This window comes from Cherax quadricarinatus, chromosome 37, assembly GCF_038502225.1.
Source record: "Cherax quadricarinatus isolate ZL_2023a chromosome 37, ASM3850222v1, whole genome shotgun sequence".
NCBI classification, from domain to species: domain Eukaryota; kingdom Metazoa; phylum Arthropoda; class Malacostraca; order Decapoda; family Parastacidae; genus Cherax; species Cherax quadricarinatus.
Window position 1 is genome coordinate 11800284 of NC_091328.1, and position 22930 is coordinate 11823213.

A 22930-nucleotide genomic window follows, 5' to 3' on the forward strand; every position below is an offset into this window, starting at 1 on the left:
CTGTCTATCACTGTATGTTACTATCTATCACTGTATGTTACTATCTATCACTGTATGTTACTATCTATCACTATGTTACTATCTATCACTGTATGTTACTGTCTATCACTGTATGTTACTATCTATCACTGTATGTTACTGTCTATCACTGTATGTTACTATCTATCGCTGTTACTATCTATCAATATATGTTACTATCTATCGTTGTATGTTACTATCTATGACTGTATGTTACTATCTATCGTTGTATGTTACTATCTATCACTATATGTTACTATCTATCACTGTATGTTACTATCTATCGTTGTATGTTACTATCTATCACTGTATATCACTATCTATCGTTATATGTTACTATCTCTTACTGTATGTTACTATCTATCGTTGTATGTTACTATATATCACTGTATGTTACTATCTATCGTTGTATGTTACTATCTATCACTGTATATTACTATCTATCGTTGTATGTTACTATCACTGTATATTACTATCTATCGTTGTATGTTACTATCACTGTATATTACTATCTATCGTTGTATGCTACTACCTATCACTGTATACTACTATCTATCGTTGTATGTTACTATCTATCACTGTATGTTTCTGTCTATCACTGTATGTTACTATCTCTTACTGTATGTTACTATCTATCGTTGTATGTTACTATATATCACTATATTACTATCTATCGTTGTATGTTACTATCTATCACTGTATATTACTATCTATCGCTGTATGTTACTATCACTGTATATTACTATCTATCGTTGTATATTACTATCCATCACTGTATACTACTATCTATCGTTGTATGTTACTATCTATCACTGTATATTACTATATCGTTGTATGTTACTATCTATCACTGTATATTACTATCTATCGTTGTATGTTACTATCACTGTATATTACTATCTATCGTTGTATGTTACTATCACTGTACATTACTATCTATCGTTGTATGTTACTACATCACTGTATGTTACTATCTCTTACTGTATGTTACTATCTCTTACTGTATGCTACTATCATTGTATATTACTATCACTGTATGTTACTATCTATCACTGTATGTTGCTATATCACTGTACGTTACTATTACTGTATGTTACTGTCTTTTACTGTTACTATCTGTTACTGTATGTTACTATATCACTGTATGTTACTATCTATCACTGTATGTTACTATTACTATATGTTACTATCTATTATTGTTTACTTCCAGCTTTACCCTTAGAGTTCCGCTCTTCTTATATTACAAGCTAAGAGCTGCTATCCTTACTCAGCTTATTTTACAAATTAGCAACTGCTACCTGTCTCAGCTCCTTTTACAAGCTAAGATCCGCGATCCACCTTCAGTTCATTTTGCAGATTTACGGCTGATATTCTGCCTCAGTTTATAATACTCTTGTATTAACCTAAGCTTCAATCAGCTATCCTTACTCAACTCATTTTACAAGCTAAGAGCGGTTGTCTTTCAGCTCATTTTACAAGCTAAGAGCTGCTATCCTTACTCACCTCATTTTACAAGCTAAGACCTGCTATCCTTACTCAGCTCATTTTACAAGCTAAGAGCTGCTGTCCTTACTCAGCTCATTTTACAAGCTAAGAGCTGCTGTCCTTACTCAGCTCATTTTACAAGCTAAGAGCTGTTATCCTCTCTCGGCTTATCTTAAAAGTTCTGAGCTTCTGCATACCTCCCCTTATTTCAAACCCCGACCCACAACAGTCGCCTAACACCCAGGTACCTATTTCCTGTCAGGGGGATTTGGGTAGTGGATGTTGAGAGGCTTGCCCATTCATCTCCTGCCCGAGGTTTCAACTCAGTTTTCGGTTGAGTGGTGTGACTGGCACGCCGCCACACTGCGTGACGTGTTAAACTGCTGTACTTAACAAATTAACTCAAATTCTCTTTACCACTGTGTGGTCAAAGTTCCTTCGGATGCAGCAACCAACCCTACCCTCTCTTTCACCAACATCACTTCTACTAACACTCCCTCTGTCAATAACATTACCATCACCAACACTCCTTCTGTCAATAACACCAACACCATCACTTGCTTCGTCTCTCACCAACACTCCCTCTTTCACCATCAACACACTGTCAATCACCAACACCACTAAGAGATTTGCAACAAGACTGGTCTCAAGAGTTGAACAGACTGACCTACTGAACGTGATAATCTTAGAGGAAAGAAGAGCTGTGGGAGATATGATAACAACGTTCAAGATACTGAGAGGACAGGCAGGCAGCAACAGATTGCTTGAAAGGCTGAAACCGGGAACAATGGTACAACTCGAACTTTAAAGACGCACGCGGGTCGCGAGGATGTTAGGAAGAACACACACAATCATGGGGAAGCGCTAAACCGTAAGAGTCATATAACACCTGGAGGGGAGGGAAGACTTTAAGACTCGATTCAAGGCATTGGAGCACAGGTCCAAATCCTTAGATCAAGAGCCCCTCATCAGCATCAAGGAACATATGTTACACATTGTCTTTGTCTACCTGTCACCTTAGGTTCAAACTCTTCTCACCTGACAATCTGATAGAAATTTCCTTCATAATCCCCTTTTCTCGCCTGATATTATCCACAGACATCCTACCTGCCACTCCATCATTACGTCAACTCACCTGTCCACCCATTCAGAACTTTTTATGTGTAATTATCTTACACTGACCCCGGCCTGCGTTCCTAACCTCTCGCTGTTAATTATATCACCTCTTTTTTTTCTCCTCTTGTCCTTTTTTTCTGTCATGCAATTATCCTTTTTTTACAACTTTCATGGATTATCTCTTGCCCGAATTTCACTGATTAAAAACGGCAATGGAATCTCTTTTTTTTTTAAGTCACTAGTTTGAGTGATGAATACAGGAGCTGTCAATATAATTATTACTATGAGTAATTCTCATGCTTGTCCAGATCAGTTTCTAGTCTCTTCTGGTCCTCACCTATTTATATTCTCCGCATATGATTCATATGTATTCTAACATGGATAACTATTTCTTTGACCATGGCGTTTACATACACATGAAACAGTACAGGTCCCAGTATTGACCCTTGTAGAACCCCACTCGTCACACTTGCCCTCTTTAACAACAATAACTTGTTTCATTCCTATTACGTACTCCTTGATTCAATGTAGTGTTTTCCCTGTTATTCCTGTCTTCTTCTCTAGCGTCTGTCCTACTCTTGTACAGTACTGTGTCAAAAGTCTCCTTACAGTCTTACAGATACCAGATATACTAAGCAAATTTCCCAAATTTGCTTGTAACTGATAAGTGAACTGTAGATATATATCCAAATGTACTCATGTTAACCCTTTAGGGGCCTAGTTCCTAGGCCTTTTGTGTATCCATATGCTCTTGCGCTACCGTCTACAGGATGGATATGGGGTGCACAATAAACTAGCCACTTCGGTGGCAAAATCTAGTCTAGTCTTTTGTTACCCTGCTACAGGCATTAACCCTGTGAGCATTTGTACGAGTGTACCTATATGCGTGCACTTGTATGTGATGCCAAACTAGGCAATGCACTCATGTACTACCTCTTGTCTCGACATATGCTTACCTCGAAACGTCTACTTCAAAATTTGGAAGATGTCACGTCCAGTGACGCGCAGGCAGTGAACTTCACAATAACTCGTGCCACAAAACCTCGTATCTTTACAATTCTCTACCATGAAGTTAGGTCAGCCCGCCGTCCTGTTACACAGCGAAGTTTTTCGACTCTTACGAAGGCAAGTTCAACCTAGGCTCACGAAACTTTGGGCGGAGGTTCCCATACTTTTCTATGAAAATAAGAGATTTTTTTTTTTTGGCTTGAGATTATTATTATTATTATAATCAAAAAGAAGCGCTAAGCCACAAGGACTATACAGCGCTGCAGGGCAGGAAGGAAGCGAGGGCATCAGGTGGCAAAAGGGAGATGAATGAGTAATAGGTTACGGATTACAGCGGGGCAGTGGATGGTGAAAGGGTAAAGGGCAGCAAGAGACTGAACTAGAAAGGGCTGAGGGGAGTGCGAAAAGTATCATCAGAGTTTGTGGATTTTGGCTTGAGAGGAAAGTGCAGTTATAATAGGAAAAATATTCTCATGGAGAGATGTCACTAGTGGGGTGCCACAAGGATCTGCACTTCCTCGGATATGTTTCTGATTTATATGACTTGAGACAAATACAGAATTATAAAGAATAAAAAGGGAAATAACGTAACTGGAATACACAAAGAAGACGTGTGACTCATTAATGGTTCAAGTCGGACCGAAACGTCGTCATAAGTTTATTTCTCCTATGTGCGGGTTATTTGTATGTAAATACAGAATTACATGCATATGAAAATGTTTATGGATTACAACTTGGTTAAACTGAGTAGATGGAATAATAGATGATGGAATTTAATGTGGATAAAAGCTATGAAATGGAAATGGAAGACAACGAAATCAGGAAACATGAAGAAAACTGCTACTTTTCCTTGTCCTTAGACTGATCCCACTTCTACTACTACTCCGTCTAAGCGCATGTGTCTGGCGCTTAGCAGACGGAGGATCAAGCCTCCATCACGCCTTGCGCTGAATGACCCACATGGGTTTAGCGCTTAACATGAATTAAAGAAGTCTCTTGTGCCGCTGAACTACTCTCCCTACTTTCCAATACCACTATTATTTCCAGTACCAGCCTTATCACCAGTTCTTTTTCTTCCTCTCTTGGTCCCGTCCCTGTCCCCCTCGCCTATATATATACTGGCTCCCTCATTCTTCTGTGTACGTGTGACTGTAAATGGTTCAAGTCGGACCGAAACGTCTTCATAAGCTTTTCCTATGTGCGGGTTATTTGTGTATTCTTTATAAGAAAGTAAAGAAACCATCAGAGGAAGGAATCAAGAAGCTATCAAATAAAAAAAATTGTCGCCGGAAAATTATATAAATAAAATCGTATTCTACACTGACAACTGCAAAATATCTTTTAAATATAGCGATGGATAAATGTTCAAGTTATTTAGGAGAGGACACTAAAAATGGACACCAGCAATGAAAAATTAGTTATAATAAAAGGCTATTGAAACCAAAGATGCTCACTGTCTGATAGAAGGACAAGGAGATACGGCAACTGCATACAAGGTTATACAAGAACATTAAAGGACAGATAAAATATCTTAGTACCTGCAACATGGACAAGAGAACGTGGTTGTAAACTGAGAAAAAAAGTGGAGCTGAAGGTACACAAGAATTTTCAACAAAATAGATTAAAAGAGTAATTAGCAACTTCTGCAACAATTGGAAACATATACTATGTTATATATATATATATATATATATATATATATATATATATATATATATATATATATATATATATATATATATATATATATATATATATATATATATAATCTCAACTTGTTGCTACAAATAGGTACTGTAATTATAAATAGATTATTGCAAAGGCATTCAAAGAAGGATTAAAAAAAGTGGGGAGATGTAAAAGTGAGAGAGTGTTATAATGGCAGGAGGCTGGAGTGTTGACACTGTGATAAGCCACGAAGCAACACACGCAACATTATTGCTCTGCATGTGTTGCAAAAAGCTATTCTCAGGGCCGACTAAAGGTGATGGAGGCAGTGGAGGCTGGACGAGGTATAAGGGTAGGAGAAGGTAGAGACGAAGGAGGGATAGAAGGAAGAGGAGGTGGAGGGAGGAGGAGGAGGAAAGGGGAAGAGGATGAAGAGGCGGCGGGTCAAATAACTTAAATATAAACCACCGCCACTATATCCTTATACTTAAAAATAGAATTGCGGTTTATCAAAGAGCTTTAACAAGATGAATCCAAATTCAATATAATTTTTCGAGGGTCAAACTAAAGTGAAAACTATGTATGGACAGTACACGTGTGTGTTAGTTGCCACTTATCAAAGGCACTTCTCGAGAGACACTTGGCCAGAGAGGGGTTCACTGTGAAGGGACAGAATTATCAGTGTTCACTGCTGGGAGGATTTTTTATTATCATCATCAAGGGGGAAGCGCTAAACTCGGAGGATTATACAGCGCCTGGGGGGGAGGCTGTGGAAGGCATTCAGGCTTAATTCGGGGAACTGGAGCACAGATCCAATTCCCTAAATCAAGAGCCCCTCACCAACATCAAGAAACCTTCCTTGAGGGGACTGCTGGGCGGAACTCCCATACATTCACAATATTTGCCCATATATATATTTATGTATGGGATTTACCACATCTGAGAAGTTACTTGGCGAGTCAAGGTGGATGTGACGTTGGTGTTCAAACTGTAGTGGTTAACCACTTCTGGTCTTGTGTAGAGTGCAGTTATCTTGCTTCAGAAGGGAAGTACATAATATACCACCAAAGATCAGCATCACTTCCTCCAAGATCACTGTGTTCTCATCTGCCTTCCATCTTAGTCAACTCTCAATGTTCTGATCTGCTGTCAATCTGGCTTTCAACTTAATCAACTCCTTAATTCTATGAAAAAAAAAATCCAGCCGCAAATGTTTGTTGTATGTAGCCACATGTTTATGTGAGCACATGTTTGAGGCCACATGTTTGTTGCCACGTTTTATGGCCACATATGTTTGTTGTGGCCACATTTTTACTATTGTGGCAAAATGTTTGTGACCACATATGTTTGTTGATGTGGCCACATGTTTATGTTGTCACATATGTTTGCTGTTATGTGGCCACATATTTGCTGCTGTGGTTACATGTTTATGTAGCTACATGTTTGTTATGCGCCCACATGTTTATGTGCCCACATGTTTATGTGCCCACATATGTTTGTTATGTGGTCACATATGTTTGCTGTTATATAGCTTCATATGTTTGCCATGTAGCCACATATATGTGGCCACAAAATAGCAAACATGTCTGTTATGTAGCCAAGTTAGCCGTTATGTAACCGGGATATATTTGCTGTTGTGGCCACATATGGTTGCAGTTATGTGCCACACACACACATACATACTATAATATATATATATATATGTATATATATATATATATATATATATATATATATATATATATATATATATATATATATATATATAATATATATATATAACTTATTTATAATTTTTTACAAGCTTCTGTGGATATACACGACTCTTGATGTATATACAATGAGAGGTATACAACTTTGGCTTTACACAGCCTCTCGCTGGTACAACAAACTTACCGTCATAGAGGAGCACAAGGATTGCAAATAAAACCAGAATCATCATTCCTCCACAAAATATATTAACTCTGGTGTACACAAGGGTGGCCACAACAGCGAGACATAGGGAGAGTAAAAATGCTGCGCGCTGCACCGAAAGGAAATCTTCAAATATTTGTTTCAACGAATCGTGGCTCTCGCGTAGCTCTGCTGTTGAGATTTAAGTTCTTCCTCCCCCTGACGCATCGATGGCTGTGTGTGTGTGTGTGTGAGGCTGTTCAATATTAAATTTTACAGCGTAGTTTGCATTAAGTATATCAAAGGATTAACGGTGTTTTTTTCCCACCATTCAGTTTAGGTTTCCAGCGTGTGTATTGACCTCAGGTTTTTGTTGGAATTTATATTTCTTTTACTCCTATCTGATATTTTCGGCAAAAATGATTTCGTTGTTAAACTACAACTTGTTTATTCGCACTACAGCCTGCATAATCACACTACAGCTTGCATAGTCACACTACAGCTTGCATAATCACACTACAGCCTACCAAATTAAACTGCATCACAGCAACTGTGTCAGTGTGGTGTCGGGGTATTTACGGCACTGGTATCCATAAAAGTTTACAAAGAAAGCAAATGATATAGCAGTCACTAAACTATCACAAAACCTGTGTAGAAAGAAGGCAAATGACTGCCGACAACTAGACGGGAAATAGGCACAAACACACCCACTTTGAATACCTTCGTTGAAGTGATCAAGGTACCACGACCGAAACGTCTTAAATAAAGGATGTACTAAGCGCATGCATTGGTGTCCACTTCCCTCTAGATGCGGTTGTAAACTAGCCCTTGAGTCAGTGCTACTGAAGTTAAGACACACACTTATAACACTCCTATTGTAACACTCGACACATTTGCTAAGAATATTATAAACTGCAACTTAGATGAAATGGAAGAAAAAAAAAAAGAAATTTTTTATAAGGACAGCGTTTCGTTGTGTGTTAAGCCTCCATCAAGCTCTACACAGAACGAAACGTTGTGCCCAATAAAAGCTTGCCTTGCAGCTTGTATCCTTGTCTTCATGCTGTAAGCTTAACTAGAGCGAGCTGTGTGCATGGCATCCTCAACCCACACACCTCCACACCTCTCACAACGCCACCTCTCATGACAACATCGTGCGCTCCGCAGCTCAGCATCTTCGATAAACAAGCTTTTTTTATTATTATTTTATACTCCGTACACAATTTGAAACATTTGCAACATTGGTTTTACATAGTTAATTGTATAGAATTTATCCCAGGGTGACCCAACAGTCAAATAATGTGACTTATTTCCATTAATGTCCTTGGACCCCATAATTGCTCACTTCACCACAGACATTCAAATACGTTAAAAATGCTTTTCCTATATTAATCAGATCCCGATATATGAAAATAAAACACCAGATAATGTTACAACCACATAATAATAATAATAATAATAATAATAATAATAATGATAATCATTCGGGAATTTATGAAGCTTAGTGGAGTCTATAGATAGGAAACAAAAGAGACTCGTGACAAGGAATCCAGATCCAATACCATGAATGACAAAGCACTTTTATTTTCTTTTATTATTAATAATTATCACTGTCGTTGTAATGTTCACAGCATGACACTTGAAAAGTATAGGTAACGGAAAATGTCGCTTATATAAGAAACGGAACGTGTTGCTTATGTAAGTGATGGAACGTGTTACTTATAGAGTATAAGTGACGGAACATTTCCTTATAGAGTATAAGTGACGGGATATATCGCTTATATAACATTCGCAACAGATACCGCCACTTATAATCTTACAAGTGACGGGACCCACCTTTTATACAAGTGACAAAACTTCCAATTTAAATAGTTTGAGAGACGGAATTTGCCACTTACACAAAATAAGTGGTGGCACCTGCTACTACGTGAGTGCACTTATGGATCCTTGACCTTCGAATTCAAGACAAGAGAAGGAAGATTCCCTTAAGGTCACCTCAAGTTTTAATTAAGGCGTGGAGAGAACCCAGTGAAGGCAGATTAGGATTTCCGGAGACAAAGTTCTCAAACTGTGGTTTACAGAAATCACGTTCTTAAAGTGTGGTTGTTGGGGGATAATGTTTATTAATTCAAAGTGTAAGATAGAATCGCAATCGGCAGATGTTGTGCGCAGTGGCTCAGGACTGGAAAGGCAGGCGCTCTAAACTGCATAGCCCATGCGGGTTTAGCGTCCCCTCCCAATAAATACAACGATAGTTCCACCCTGGATGCAGCTACACCAGTCAGCGCTGTTAATGTATTCGCTAAAGACAATAATCACCTGAAGGTGGTAGCGATGATGACTCAGCAGGTCATTTAACATTCTCAAAATTGTGACCAGCTGGTCACACTCGCGGGTCCCGTGTGACACATCAAGCGTTCAGTCCTGAGAAGGTGGATCAAGCCTCCATCGTTCACATCACACACAATGCCACTCTAAACAGTTACGTGGTTGACTTCAAGTCGCTCAACACAGTTTAGTGGGTTTAAAGACAATATACCAAACAACCTTTCGTTAGGAACACGTTTCCCTCAGGGTCGAGTTTCATCATGACTTGATAGTTCTACCTTCAGCGAAATTTCCCGGTAAAAGATTGTTCTACATACTGTGTGTCTATACCAAGACCTGTTGGCCAGTGCACGTCACTGTGATCCCCAGCACCCCTTAATGTATTACTCTCACGAAAGAGTAATATTTTCCATTTCATTACAGAGCCAGATGCCACGAGCCGGAAGTTAAATCTCAAACTTGTGATTATTTATCATGCATCTTATTCACCTTCTTGTGACTTGTTAGTTATCACCGCCTTCACAGAGCCATCTTCCACATCTGCCCGTGAGGGAAATATTTTCGTTCTTGGCTATGTTCTTACCTAGGATATTACCAGGAGTTTCCAGTCTTTCTAAATCAGTCACTTTTGATCGTTCTTGAAGCGATACATGTAACTATCCGTATTTCATACGAGCGTTAAGGAAAACTGTCCGTTATATCATACGAGCGTCAGGGTTAACTATCCGTATATTATACTAATGTAATAGATGAATACTTATCATACGTGTATTACTTTAAAAAATGCTGAACCACTCCATCAATCTTCCTCGTGATGTGATAACTAGCTACCCAAATCCAAGAAACAATGTGAGGAATATAAGTCATAATACTGCAGCAGAAACAAGACAAAAACAACCCACACTCTGGAGAGAAAGCTTCAAGACAACGTTTCGATCCCTCCTGGTGACTCTGGACAAGTAAGCACTGAAGAGAATACTTTTCTAAAAAAAAATTCACACGCATTATTCTCTCGTTACTCTTCATCACAATGCAATAATTATATTACCCCAAAAGGTATAATTTAACGACCCATCCAATTTACACTTCCCCTTCAATAATTTCATCATTATTTTCGTTGCTCGGCAATAAATATAAATATACGAGGTGTTGTGAGCAGCGAGAGCGTACGGACTCGATACGGCGTAAGCTGTCAGTGGCCCTACAAACCCCAACAACAACCACAGCAAGCGCGTACTCAACAGCGAAGCTTCGAGAAAAACGCGAACTCATCTGAGTAAGCGGGTGAATTCAGCAACCTATGTTTTTATGTGTGTAAATAAAAACCACCTCAAAAAAATTAATAACGGGGGACAAAAAACAAAATGTTTGGAAATGCATATGTAGATTACTGTGAAAATATACAACCTGCTTAGAGGAATATATAAACACAAGTTACTTACACTTAGGTCACATTACACATGCATGTACAAGCATATATATATATAATATAATATATATATATATATATATATATATATATATATATATATATATATATGTCGTGCCGAATAGGCAGAACTTGCGATCTTGGCTTAAATAGCAACGTTCATCTTGCCATATAGGACAAGTGAAAATTTGTGTATGCCATAATTTCGCCAAAATCATTCTGAACCTAACGAAAAAAAATATATTTCACTGTTTTTGTTTAGTTTTAAATTATTGTAAACAAATCTAAAATATATTTAGTTTGGTTAGGCTAAAATAAATTGCACTTGTTATAATAAGGTTAGTTAAGTTTTCTAAGTTCCTTTTGGTGCAAAATTATAAATTTTTACATGAACATTAATGAAAAAAATATATCTTTAAACGTATAACAGAAAATTTGATAAAGGTCTTAATTTTAAATGAGTTCTTGCTAATTGACCAGTTTTACATATTCGGCACGACATATATATATATATATATATATATATATATATATATATATATATATATATATATATATATATATATATATATACATACACCCCTCTGGGTTTTCTTTTATTTTCTTACTAGTTCTTGTTCTTGTTTATTTCTGCTTATCTCTATGGGGAAGTGGAACAAAATTCTTCCTCCGTGAGCCATGTGTGTCGTAAGAGGCGACTAAAATGCCGGGAGCAAGGGCCTAGTAACCCTTTCTCCTGTATATATCACTAAATGTAAAAGAAGAAACTTTCGTTTTTCCTTTTCGGCCACCCCGCCTCGGTGGGATACGATCGGTGAGTTGAAAGAAAGAATTTACGTATTAGCCTGCGTGTTTACTGTTGTTTGAGATACTACCGGGTTACCTTAGTTAAGGTTTGTTAGGTTACAGGACAAGTACTGCCGGACTCTTTCTTCGACAATGTAGCAGAGGGTTTGAAGTACATTGAAAGACAACACAATAAGTATCAGGGGCCTAAGACTGTTCAACTGCCTCCCAGCACACATAAGGGGGATTACCAATATACTCCTGGCTGTCTTCAAGGCGGCGTTGGACAGGCACCTGAAGTCAGTACCTGATCAGCCGGGCTGGGGTTCGTACGTCAGTTTGCGTGCGGCCAGCAGTAACAGCCTGGTGGATCAGTCTCTGATCCACCACAAGTCCTGGTCTCAGACCGAGCAGCGGGGGCGTTGACCCTCGAAACCCTCTCCAGGTAGAACAGAACCCTTGTATACGGAATATTACCTGGAGGCCATTCTGGGGATCAACGCCCCCGCGGCCCGGTCCAAGATCAGGCCTCTCGATGGATCATGGCCTGATCAACGAGGCTGTTACTGATGGCCGCACGTAGTACAACGTACGAACCACAGCCTGGTTGATCCGGCAATGACCTTAGGTATCTGTCCAGCTCCCTCTTGAAGACAACCAGGGGTTTATTGGTAATCCCCCTTATGGCTGGTGGAAGGCTGTTGAAGTCTTGGGCCCCGGACACTTATTTTCTCTTAGTGTACCAGTGGCGCCCGTAATTTTCACTGGGGGTATGTTGCATTGCCTGCCAAGTCTTTTGCTTTTGTAGGGAGTGATTTCTGTGTGCAGATTAGGAACCAGTTCCTCTAGAATCTTCCAGGTGTAGATTATGATATCTCTCTCTCCCCTGCGCTCTAGTGAGTACAGCTCAAGTGCTTCCAGGCGCTCCCAGTAGTTAAGGTGTTTGATGGAACTTATACTTGCAGTAAAGGTTCTCTGTACACTATTATTATTATTATAATATAAAAAAGAAGAGCTAAGCCACAAGGGCTATACAGCTGTACACTCTCTAGATTTGCAATTTCACCTGCCTTGAATGGGGATGTTAATGTACAGCAGTATTCTAGCCTAGAGAGAATAAGTGATTTAAAAAGGATCATCACTGGCTTAGCATCTCTTGTTCGGAATGTTCTCATTATCCATCCTATTAGTTTTCTCGCAGATGTGATATTGGCATTGTTGTGGTCCTTGAAGTTGAGATCTTCGGACATTACCACACCCAGGTCCTTCACATTACTTTTCCGCTCTATTGTGTGATTGGAGTTTGTAGTATACTCAGTTCTAGTTATTATTTCCTCCAGTTTTCCATAACGGAGTAGTTGGAATTTGTCTTCATTGATCATATTGTTCTCCGTTGCCCATTGGAAGACTTGGTTTATATCTTCTTGGAGATGCCGTGTCCTCAATGAATGACACTCCCATGCAGATCCTAGTATCGTCTGCAAAGGATGATACAGTGGTATGGTTTACATCTCTATGTCTTATGTGAGAATGAGGAACAGGATAGGGGCGAGTACCGTACCTTGGGGAACAGAGTTCTTCACTATGGAAGCTTCCGATTTAACTATGATAAACGATATATGATAAACGATATACGGTACATGATATATACGGTACATGATATATACGGTACATGATATATACGGTACATGCTATATACGGTATATGATATATACGGTATATGATATACGGTATATGACATTGATGGTGTTCGTGGTATATCTGCCACCGCATTAGACTGCATTTGTGACTTTATCTGTGACACTGCGGCGAACAGAGATGAAGTGACGGGGTGACTGGCAGGGAAGGGGTGACTGACAGGGACGGGGTGACTCATGACTGGGCTAAGGATCATCTGTGTCAATAAAGACCTACGAGGTCCAGACAAACAAGTCTTGCACGAAGGTCAGTGATCCTGTAGAAGCAAAGGAGAACAACAACTCTCTGAAGCCAACCTGTTTTTTGATATATTAAAGCAACTAACCTATTTCATCATATCCTAACTGAAATGGGAGAGAGCAACTCAGAAACATTTCCTCGATCTTCTGTTTACTTTGGAAAAGCATCTAAATGTATAGTACACAGTGCAGTATGCCAATAATATTAGCTAATCCTGTATCACTTGTACACTCTGTGGAAAAATTCCCTATTTTTTCACCTTGACTGGTTTGCACACTCATGACTTAATAAAGCTAAAAGCTAATGAATAAGACGCATGTGCAACACTCACTTGTCTTTATCTTGCACATGTGCCTTATTCATTAACATCTCGGTATTATTTGCCATAGGATGCAACCAAAAATTATTAGAATGTGGAAAATACAACGAAGTAACAAATGACGGCCAGGACAAGTAAATTATTGGTTGTTTCACCAAGACAACTGAAAAACTAGGAAACACATATGTGAGTTGACTTTCTCCTACTCCAGCAACTTAGCAAGCTGTTCCTTTAAAAAAATACATAAGTGATCAGTAATATCGGAGACATCTGGTGTAACCCAAACACCTGGTAACAAGTGTGAATTTGTATACATAGGAGAAACTGGCAGCAATGCAGACACAAGAATAAATGAACACCAACACTCAGTAAAATATGATAACGAAAACTCAGCAATATTCCAACATACTGAAATCTTTAGTCAGTGTAAATTGGAAAGGGGCAGAACTGATTATATATAATTATTATAGCAGAAGACTCCATCAAAAGTAAAACAAAAAGAAAACTATCTTTATCGACTCCAAATAAAATTTCAACATTTATAAGCCACTGGAAACCATATATAATCACTATGCTTTAAAAAGCACCTTTGCACCAAATTTACATTCGAATCGTAGCAGACCAAATATCTCAAAAAACTTTACTCTCGCCAGCCTGATATCTCTAATACAAGCGAGAACTAGTTAAACCCCTGCATGACTCGTGCCAAGTCCTACCTCGAACATGCTTTCACACACAACGAAAGAAATTTAGATAAGTTTTTGTTCGGATTTTTAACCCCGGAGGGTTAACCACCCAGGATAACACAAGAAAGGCAGTGCGTCATCGAGGGGGTTATCTGTCTTATTTACATTATGGTCCTCAATCTTGTCCCCCAGGATGCGACCCACACCAGTCGACTAACACCCAGGTACCTACTTCCTTGATAGGTAAACGGGAACAACAGGTGTAAAGAAACACGCCCAATGTTTCCGCTACAACAGTTCTTCGTGTCACCTCCATCCGCTGTGTAAACGTCTTTCATATACCGTCTTGCATATACCGAGGATGATCCCAATTTGAGGTCGAATTATACAAACTTTTATTCCTGTTAATTGTCGCATTATCTTAGTTTTGATTTGCAGTGAGTGATGAAAAGTACAATATTAACCAAGACTTCTTAGTCTCTACCATGTAGTAAACACTACCACGTAGTAAACACTACCATGCAGTAAAGACAATAAAGAGTTCACAACCATGAAGGTCTCTGGTTGTAGTTGTCTTCACTTCTCGTATGACCATAACCCAAAATGGAGAATAATATAACCTAATTTCCCTCAGACGTCTTAGCGTCTACCCACCTTCCCAGCAAGCTGACGAGTGCCGAGTGACTCACGCGGATTTACCAATTCGTGAAATACAAGCTTCTTAGGCTTACAATATAGCGGAAATTGTTTCTGTAGTAGCATACATGCTTGCGCACGCAGAAAGAGGCGTCTGCTGCAGAAGAGGAGGCTTTCATATTGATGGAGAAACACTTATATAGATTGGAGATCATATCAATTATATGGAGAACACTTATAATGAGCGGAGAGCCTTGTAAAGAGGCGGGCAACAATTATAAGGGATGAGGTGCCTTTAAAAAGGATAAGAAACACTTACTAAGGTTAGAGTGCGTTTTAAAGGGATGTGGAACATTTATATGAGCTGGGGTCCCTTTTCAAGGCATGGAGAACACATATAAGGAAAGGGTGCTTTTTCAAGAGATGAAGAACACATAAGAGATGGGAACCTTTTCAAGGAATGGATAACATATATATGAGATGGGTACCTTTTAAAGGGAAGGAGAACACTTATAATACGTGTGTCTTTTTCAAGGGGATGAAAAACACTTATAATGCTAAGGATGTGTTTTAAAGGCATGTGTATGTCTCATAAAAAATAAGGGACCTCTAATGAATACTGGGAGTCTTTTATAAACAATCTCTTACAGATTGCAGGAGCATTTTCACAGCATTAAAAGAACCTCTTACAAGGATTCTGGACATTTCACATATATTAGGAACCTCTCATTGGGACAGGGAACCTCTCATAGGGACAGGGAACCTCTCATTGGGACAGGGGACCTCTCATAGGGACAGGGAACCTTTCACAGGTGTAAGAAACCTCCCAAGGAGGGATGGGGAGCCCCACAAGGGCTGGAAATCCACCTTACAAACAGTTCGTAAGAAAAAACTTGTAAAATCTTTATGAAAATAGTTGTTAACTAGTGCATACGAGGGCTGCTTCCCACTATCCTCTCTATACTTTATCTTGCTAGTGTGTATGTGTGTGCAAAACTAATCTAGTAGAAGAAATGGGCACAACTACCGTATATTTTTTGAAATAGATCTTCTTTCCTTTGAAAATCAAAGGGTTTTTAGTATCCTCTACGAATAAAAATATGGCGTACAATACTAGGTCTGGGGAAACGAAGTTCTATTCGGTTAGGGTTGATATTATGGCTGACAGTGATGTCTGGGTTACAACTGTGGTGCCCCTACGACCATGTCATGCAGGATTGGGAAAGGGAGATCAGTTGTAGCCATGATTTTAAGTCTAAAGTCCAACTAGGAAACTAGTAGCTCTCTAGCAGTGATTAACTCCATTAGGCACCTCGGTACTGACTCCTAGTTTAGCATTTGTAGTCTAGTGTTCTCTGGGCTAACTTTGGTTTTGAACCTATTATATTATGCTTGATTTATTCTCTCTACGCTTTTCCACAGTTATTCTTGTTAAATGTATTCTTGTGTTTATGTTCTCCTTTAATTCTCATCTCGCCCCTCGATTTTTCCTCCTCACGTCGTATATTTTCTTCCTCTGGATATTTGTTTCACAATTCCATTTTTACAGACCTGGTATGGTATCAGTATTTTCTCGCTACACGATGAATTCTATAAATGGCTTCCAGCTTCGTATTCACAAAAGCCACTTCATCAAGTGATCTCTAGAACAGCATTCACATAAGCTAAAAACCAAAAAGCATCCACATAACTTTTAACTGATCTCCAAAAGGGCTTCCTTGTCGGTATGAGCTCAAGTTCAGACATTGTCTTTCTAGTTATCAACAGATCGTTAAGAGAATCTCCTGTCTTGGTATGAACTAGCGTTCACACGCTGCCTTCATTTGTAACAGATCGCTGTATCTTTCTTGCTAGGAACCTGCATTCAAACACTGTTTTTTTAGGTATCAACAAATATCTAACAGAATGTCATGTCCTGGTATGAACTAGCGTTCACACACTGCCTTCGTTTGTAACAGATCGCTAAATGTATCTCTTTCTTGAAAGGAACTAGTATTCAGAGATTCTCGATCTACTTAACAAGCGATTACTAAATAACTTCCATCCTCATCGCAAACTGACTGCTAGAAAAAGCGCAGCAAGCACGAAACAAACATGACACTGTGAAATATCTTCACACAGAAAAACACTAGAATACTAGAAGACTATTTGGCAACGTTTGGTCGAGTCTTCTCCCATTCTGGTGGCTTTCAAGACATTATTTATCAGTCTCGCAAGGTTCTTCATTCCCGTACGTTCCTCTTGGGAGATTTCTCAACACAGTTCCTTGGGAGAGATGAATAAAGCATTGATACATAAAGATTATACAGTATTTGCGAGAACACATATACCACCAGTTATATTATACACTACATGAAACAGTATGTGGTATGTTTATAATACAGGCTCTGTGATTTTGACAAACAGTTTCTTGGTATCCTCACTTGTCCAAAATGTTTCTTACTAAGTACAAATTCAGTCGCTTATAATTGCATTTCCATGTCAAAGGGTTCTCAGTCTTTACAAAGAGGTGCCCTGATAACGGAAGGGCTCTTGATAAAGGAAATTAGAGTAATCTTCCTCTTCCTATGCAAACTTGATTGCCTTCCATTTCCCCCAAGAGCTGTATGACCCTTTTAGGTTTAAAGCTTCCTCATGAATACAACAATAATGATAATTCAAGTCTCGAGAGTAATAAAGAGGACACAAGAGCACATCATGACTGATGCCTCCAAACGTTGGGTCCTGTACACCACAGCCTTACTCAGTACATACGTATCAAATTATTATCGTCAAGGGGAAACGTTAAATCTGTAGAGAATGGGGTTAGTCAGGCTAAATCTGGGGAATGGGGTTAGCTAGGCTTCTTCCAAAGAAAGGGGAAATTAGCTTCATTTTCTCAGACCAAGAGCCCTTCACCAGCATCAAAGAAACAAAGATCCCACTTTGGAAAGTGTATGTATCAAGACTATGGAATTGTCCTGATGGAACACTTCTTTAATTGCCTGTGAGAGGCTTGCTTTAAACCCTGGCACGATCTTCGTCACGAAATTTATATATATATATATATATATATATATATATATATATATATATATATATATATATATATATATATATATATATATATATATATATATATATATATATATATATATATATATATATATATATATAAAGCAGACATTAGAGCATTCCTGGTGCAGATGTTATTTCCTTCCAGCTATAAGACTCTTGTACGTCATTCAGTGAATGGATCAGTGGGGAGGGGCTTCAAATATGAATTATGTGAGTACATGCAAGTAGTGTGTGTCTTGCTATTAGCAGCACTCCTTGTGCAGGATGACCAACACGGGGCTTTAGTTCTTCACACAGCAGAAGTAATCACAGACCACTGTAGTTTTCAAAGTCATCGCTATGAGCAAGCCAGCAGTCATTTTCGAAGGTTCTAAGTACCCCATCACAAGGTTCAATACTTGAGTAACACGTGCCCCTTCAAAACGTATTATGATAGAGTCACAAGTTCACCTTCACAAGGGTCTATGCTAGAGTCATAAGTTTCATTTCACTAGGATTTGTAAAGTAAGTTTCTCCATTTTCCTTCGCTTAGCCTAGGATCTACGATATAAATTTGTCGTATATACACCGTTTTCTTTAAACATATTTCTACTTAAAGTTATTTTATCTCTCCCACTCTCTCTCTTAATGATCAAATTTTATCCTATCTGACCAGACACACACACACATATATATATATATATATATATATATATATATATATATATATATATATATATATATATATATATATAGAAAAGGGTTTGAAGGCCTGAGCTTGCTACCACCTGCAGCTCACAAGACTGCCATCCCCACGAGCCCCTTTGGGGCGGGGCAGATGGCAGACCAGAGGCCTAGCTTCTCCCTACGAGCCCCGTGAGGGCGGGGAATGTGGCTAGGCCTGGGGACAGTTGGTCCCAAAGATGAGGGGGTACTTGTACCTCCTCCCATGGGAGACTTAAGTCTCGAGACACTCCCCAGATAGGGAGCCAAGGCCGGGTCACCACTACATGGAAAAGACCCGGGCCGGGAGAATACCGGCGAATAAAAAAAAAAAAAAAAAAAAAATTATATATATATATTAATTTAATTCACAGTAAATGTATGTATATATATTATGTTCAAGGAAGCAATTTTATACAGTACAAACCACATTACCTAAAAATGGTACAAATTACCGTATTGTCCTTAAACAATAAATAGGACTTCACTGACAACTCAAAATATCCTACTACAGTATTTTTTAAAGAATCAGAATGCTTCATTTGATATTTCAAAATAGCTACCAAAGTTGGAAGGTTTTGCTGGATGCTACACAAATACACCTACGACACAGAAGTCCTTCATAAATACGCTAGATACCGCTTCTTTAGTCACTTCTTCAAAAACAAGCTTTGTGATCATATGAAAAGTCTAAAGAAAATATATATTATATATATATATACTTTGGTTTATACATACAAGGGAGGCATTTGCAGTTCAGTAACAGCTTCTTGGTGTCTCGTCTCTCTAACACAGAGGAAGACAGTGAGAACAGTATCAGATACATAAATATAGTGAGAATTAGATATAGAAAGGTGTTAACTGATACTAAATTAGGTTTGACAGTAAGAGAATATTGAATTTTATCGCCAGTCCAAGATAGTGTTGTGTTTGTCTTACGAAATGAAAGAATTTCAAGTATATCACAAGATACACTACTGCTTTGGTTAAATTCGTTGACTTCATATGATTCGTAAAGAAATATTTGTGTATTATGTATATGCATAACTGAAAAGGAAAACAATAATAGCTGAAATAAAACATAACCTATGTACGTGGTTCATGCTGGAACAAGACACTAGCTGAGGGGGCGAGACAGAGACCCAGACGGCCGGGGTTATAAATTGGTGGTCTTGGCTATTTTGAGAGCCCTCTTGATCCTTAAGGTGCGCTTGTCGCTGTTCTGAGTCTCAGACGACAAGTCGCGATAGTAATGCTCCGTCGCTGACCACCTCTCCCGGCGCCACGACGACCGACGCTTCTTCTTCAGTCTACCCCCGTACGTCCCATCCTGCAAGAAAATGGGTAGTCCATATTGACCGTAGACTAAAACATTCTCACTCGTCCAAGACCTGACAGGTTTTCATTTAGGTTTTCGGTACATTACATATATTTTTTCTACAGTGGTCTTAAGGGCACACAGGTGTTATGGGAACATTAAACGCACATCTAACCTAGGATAACCCAATAAAGTCAAACACTAATTTATTTCCACTGGTTTCCCTATACGTTGATTCCTTAATGGAAAAATAATTCGTGTTGCATAAAAATAAATACAAGTATAAGAACTTGAGTTATCTTCCTCTGCATGCACACTAACTTCCAGTCTGTTACACTGGGAAATAATGTTTCAAGAGATGTTGAAAATGGTATAAAATACCGACAATGTAACTGTATTTATGAGTACCTGAATAAACTTACAAGTTGGTGATTAAGACACGTATTTTAATCAATAATGTTAACAGAGATTAGAAACCTTATTCCAATGTACCAGTTGGTTTAATATGTCTGCTGGAGTCGCCGACTTATAATGAGTGTTTGGTTAGTAATTATACTACTATCTAGGGGTGGGAGTCCTATGATCACTTTAGTCATTCACCTGGACTGTCACCATTTCAGTTATAAGCTGGGTGAAAACCCCAGAGACGCTGGATATCTATACATTTCCTGATACCCTAATCATCCTGAAGTAGGCAAGGATTTTTCGGTTTATCATTATTTACAATTAACCAGTCATCTCACAGCAAAAGAGTTTGCTCCCAGCTAAAAGGGGTTGTTAGCTGGGAAGACCTTAGCTAGGGGCAGCTTCCATACCTGGAGTGACGCTTCTCTTCGTTCTTCGTTCACCTTAATCATAAAAACGAATGTATAGGGAATTAGTGAGGGAAAAAGCATCATATTAATTATTTTCGAGGGAGGTAACTTTATTTATTGGATTCAGGGACGGGACTTTTTTTATGGACTCAGGGATGGAACTTTTTTTATGCATTCAGGGATGGGATTTTTTTTATGGATTCAGAGATGAGATTTATCAAAACACTTCGAATTCAGCCACTCACGTCATTTCGCTTCACTAAGTTAATTTACGGAAACTAACATAACAATCACGCCAACACTACATGTCACATGGTGGTGTCACCTGGTGATGTCACCTGGTGATGTCACCTGGTGGTGTCACCTGGTGGTGTCACCTGGTGGTGTCACCTGGTGATGTCACCTGGTGGTGTCACCTGGTGGTGTCACCTGGTGGTGTCACCTGGTGGTGTCACCTGGTGGTGTCACCTGGTGGTGTCACCTGGTGATGTCACCTGGTGGTGTCACCTGGTGATGTCACCTGGTGGTGTCACCTGGTGGTGTCACCTGGTGATGTCACCTGGTGGTGTCACCTGGTGGTGTCACCTGGTGGTGTCACCTGGTGGTGTCACCTGGTGGTGTCACCTGGTGGTGTCACCTGGTGGTGTCACCTGGTGGTGTCACCTGGTGGTGTCACCTGGTGATGTCACCTGGTGGTGTCACCTGGTGGTGTCACCTGGTGGTGTCACCTGGTGGTGTCACCTGGTGGTGTCACCTGGTGGTGTCACCTGGTGGTGTCACCTGGTGATGTCACCTGGTGGTGTCACCTGGTGATGTCACCTGGTGGTGTCACCTGGTGGTGTCACCTGGTGATGTCACCTGGTGGTGTCACCTGGTGGTGTCACCTGGTGGTGTCACCTGGTGGTGTCACCTGGTGGTGTCACCTGGTGGTGTCACCTGGTGGTGTCACCTGGTGATGTCACCTGGTGGTGTCACCTGGTGATGTCACCTGGTGGTGTCACCTGGTGGTGTCACCTGGTGGTGTCACCTGGTGGTGTCACCTGGTGATGTCACCTGGTGGTGTCACCTGGTGGTCAATCAGTTTCATCTTTAGCGCCCAGCCACATAAATTCTGGGTCACACTGCTTGGTGAGTTACTAGAGAGAAGTGATCACGTACAATGTTTGGGTCCGGGGGGTCAGAAACCAGTGAACCAGGGTGATGAGAATTTAAAGATGGGACTAAGAGCTATAGCCCTACCCTGAAAACATAACTGGTCGATCACTGTAACAGTTCATTAATTAGTTTAATACATGCTCTATGAAACGACCAGCACCATATATATATATATATATATATATATATATATATATATATATATATATATATATATATATATATATATATATATATATATATATATATATATAATTAAAAACAATTGCATACAAGAGATTAATTGCAAAACAAGCCACAAGGAGGACTGTAACAGCTCAAGGCCTTTCACAGTGTCACCAGTGCTTCAGCAGGAGCTTGCACTATGAATGCATAATAAAATGGTACCTCAAATAGATTTGTATAAAAAATATATATCGAACGAAAAACATAAATAGCACATTATGCTGCTACTAGTACCATGCAGTGGCAGTATCGCAGTCGCTGGCAGTCATGCGCTGGCTCGAAAAAAATAGAGGAATACATGATATTGATCTAAAAATCTCCTTTCAACAATCGCTCCAACGTGGGGCT

At 39.3% G+C, this 22930-nt stretch overlaps 1 protein-coding gene across 2 annotated transcripts in view; it reads right to left on the minus strand.

Moving 5' to 3' along the window:
- Positions 1-19457: 19457 nt before the first annotated feature.
- LOC128702573 (transmembrane protein 117) overlaps positions 19458-22930 on the minus strand; it is a 130500-nt gene continuing 127027 nt past the window's right edge. The window contains exon 10 of one of the 2 annotated variants that reach the window (XM_053796866.2): positions 19458-20399. In XM_053796866.2, the coding sequence (XP_053652841.1) occupies positions 20226-20399 (174 nt within the window). In that variant the 3' untranslated portion in view covers positions 19458-20225. The remainder of the gene's footprint in view (positions 20400-22930) is intronic. The other variant, XM_053796876.2, reaches the window with a different exon arrangement.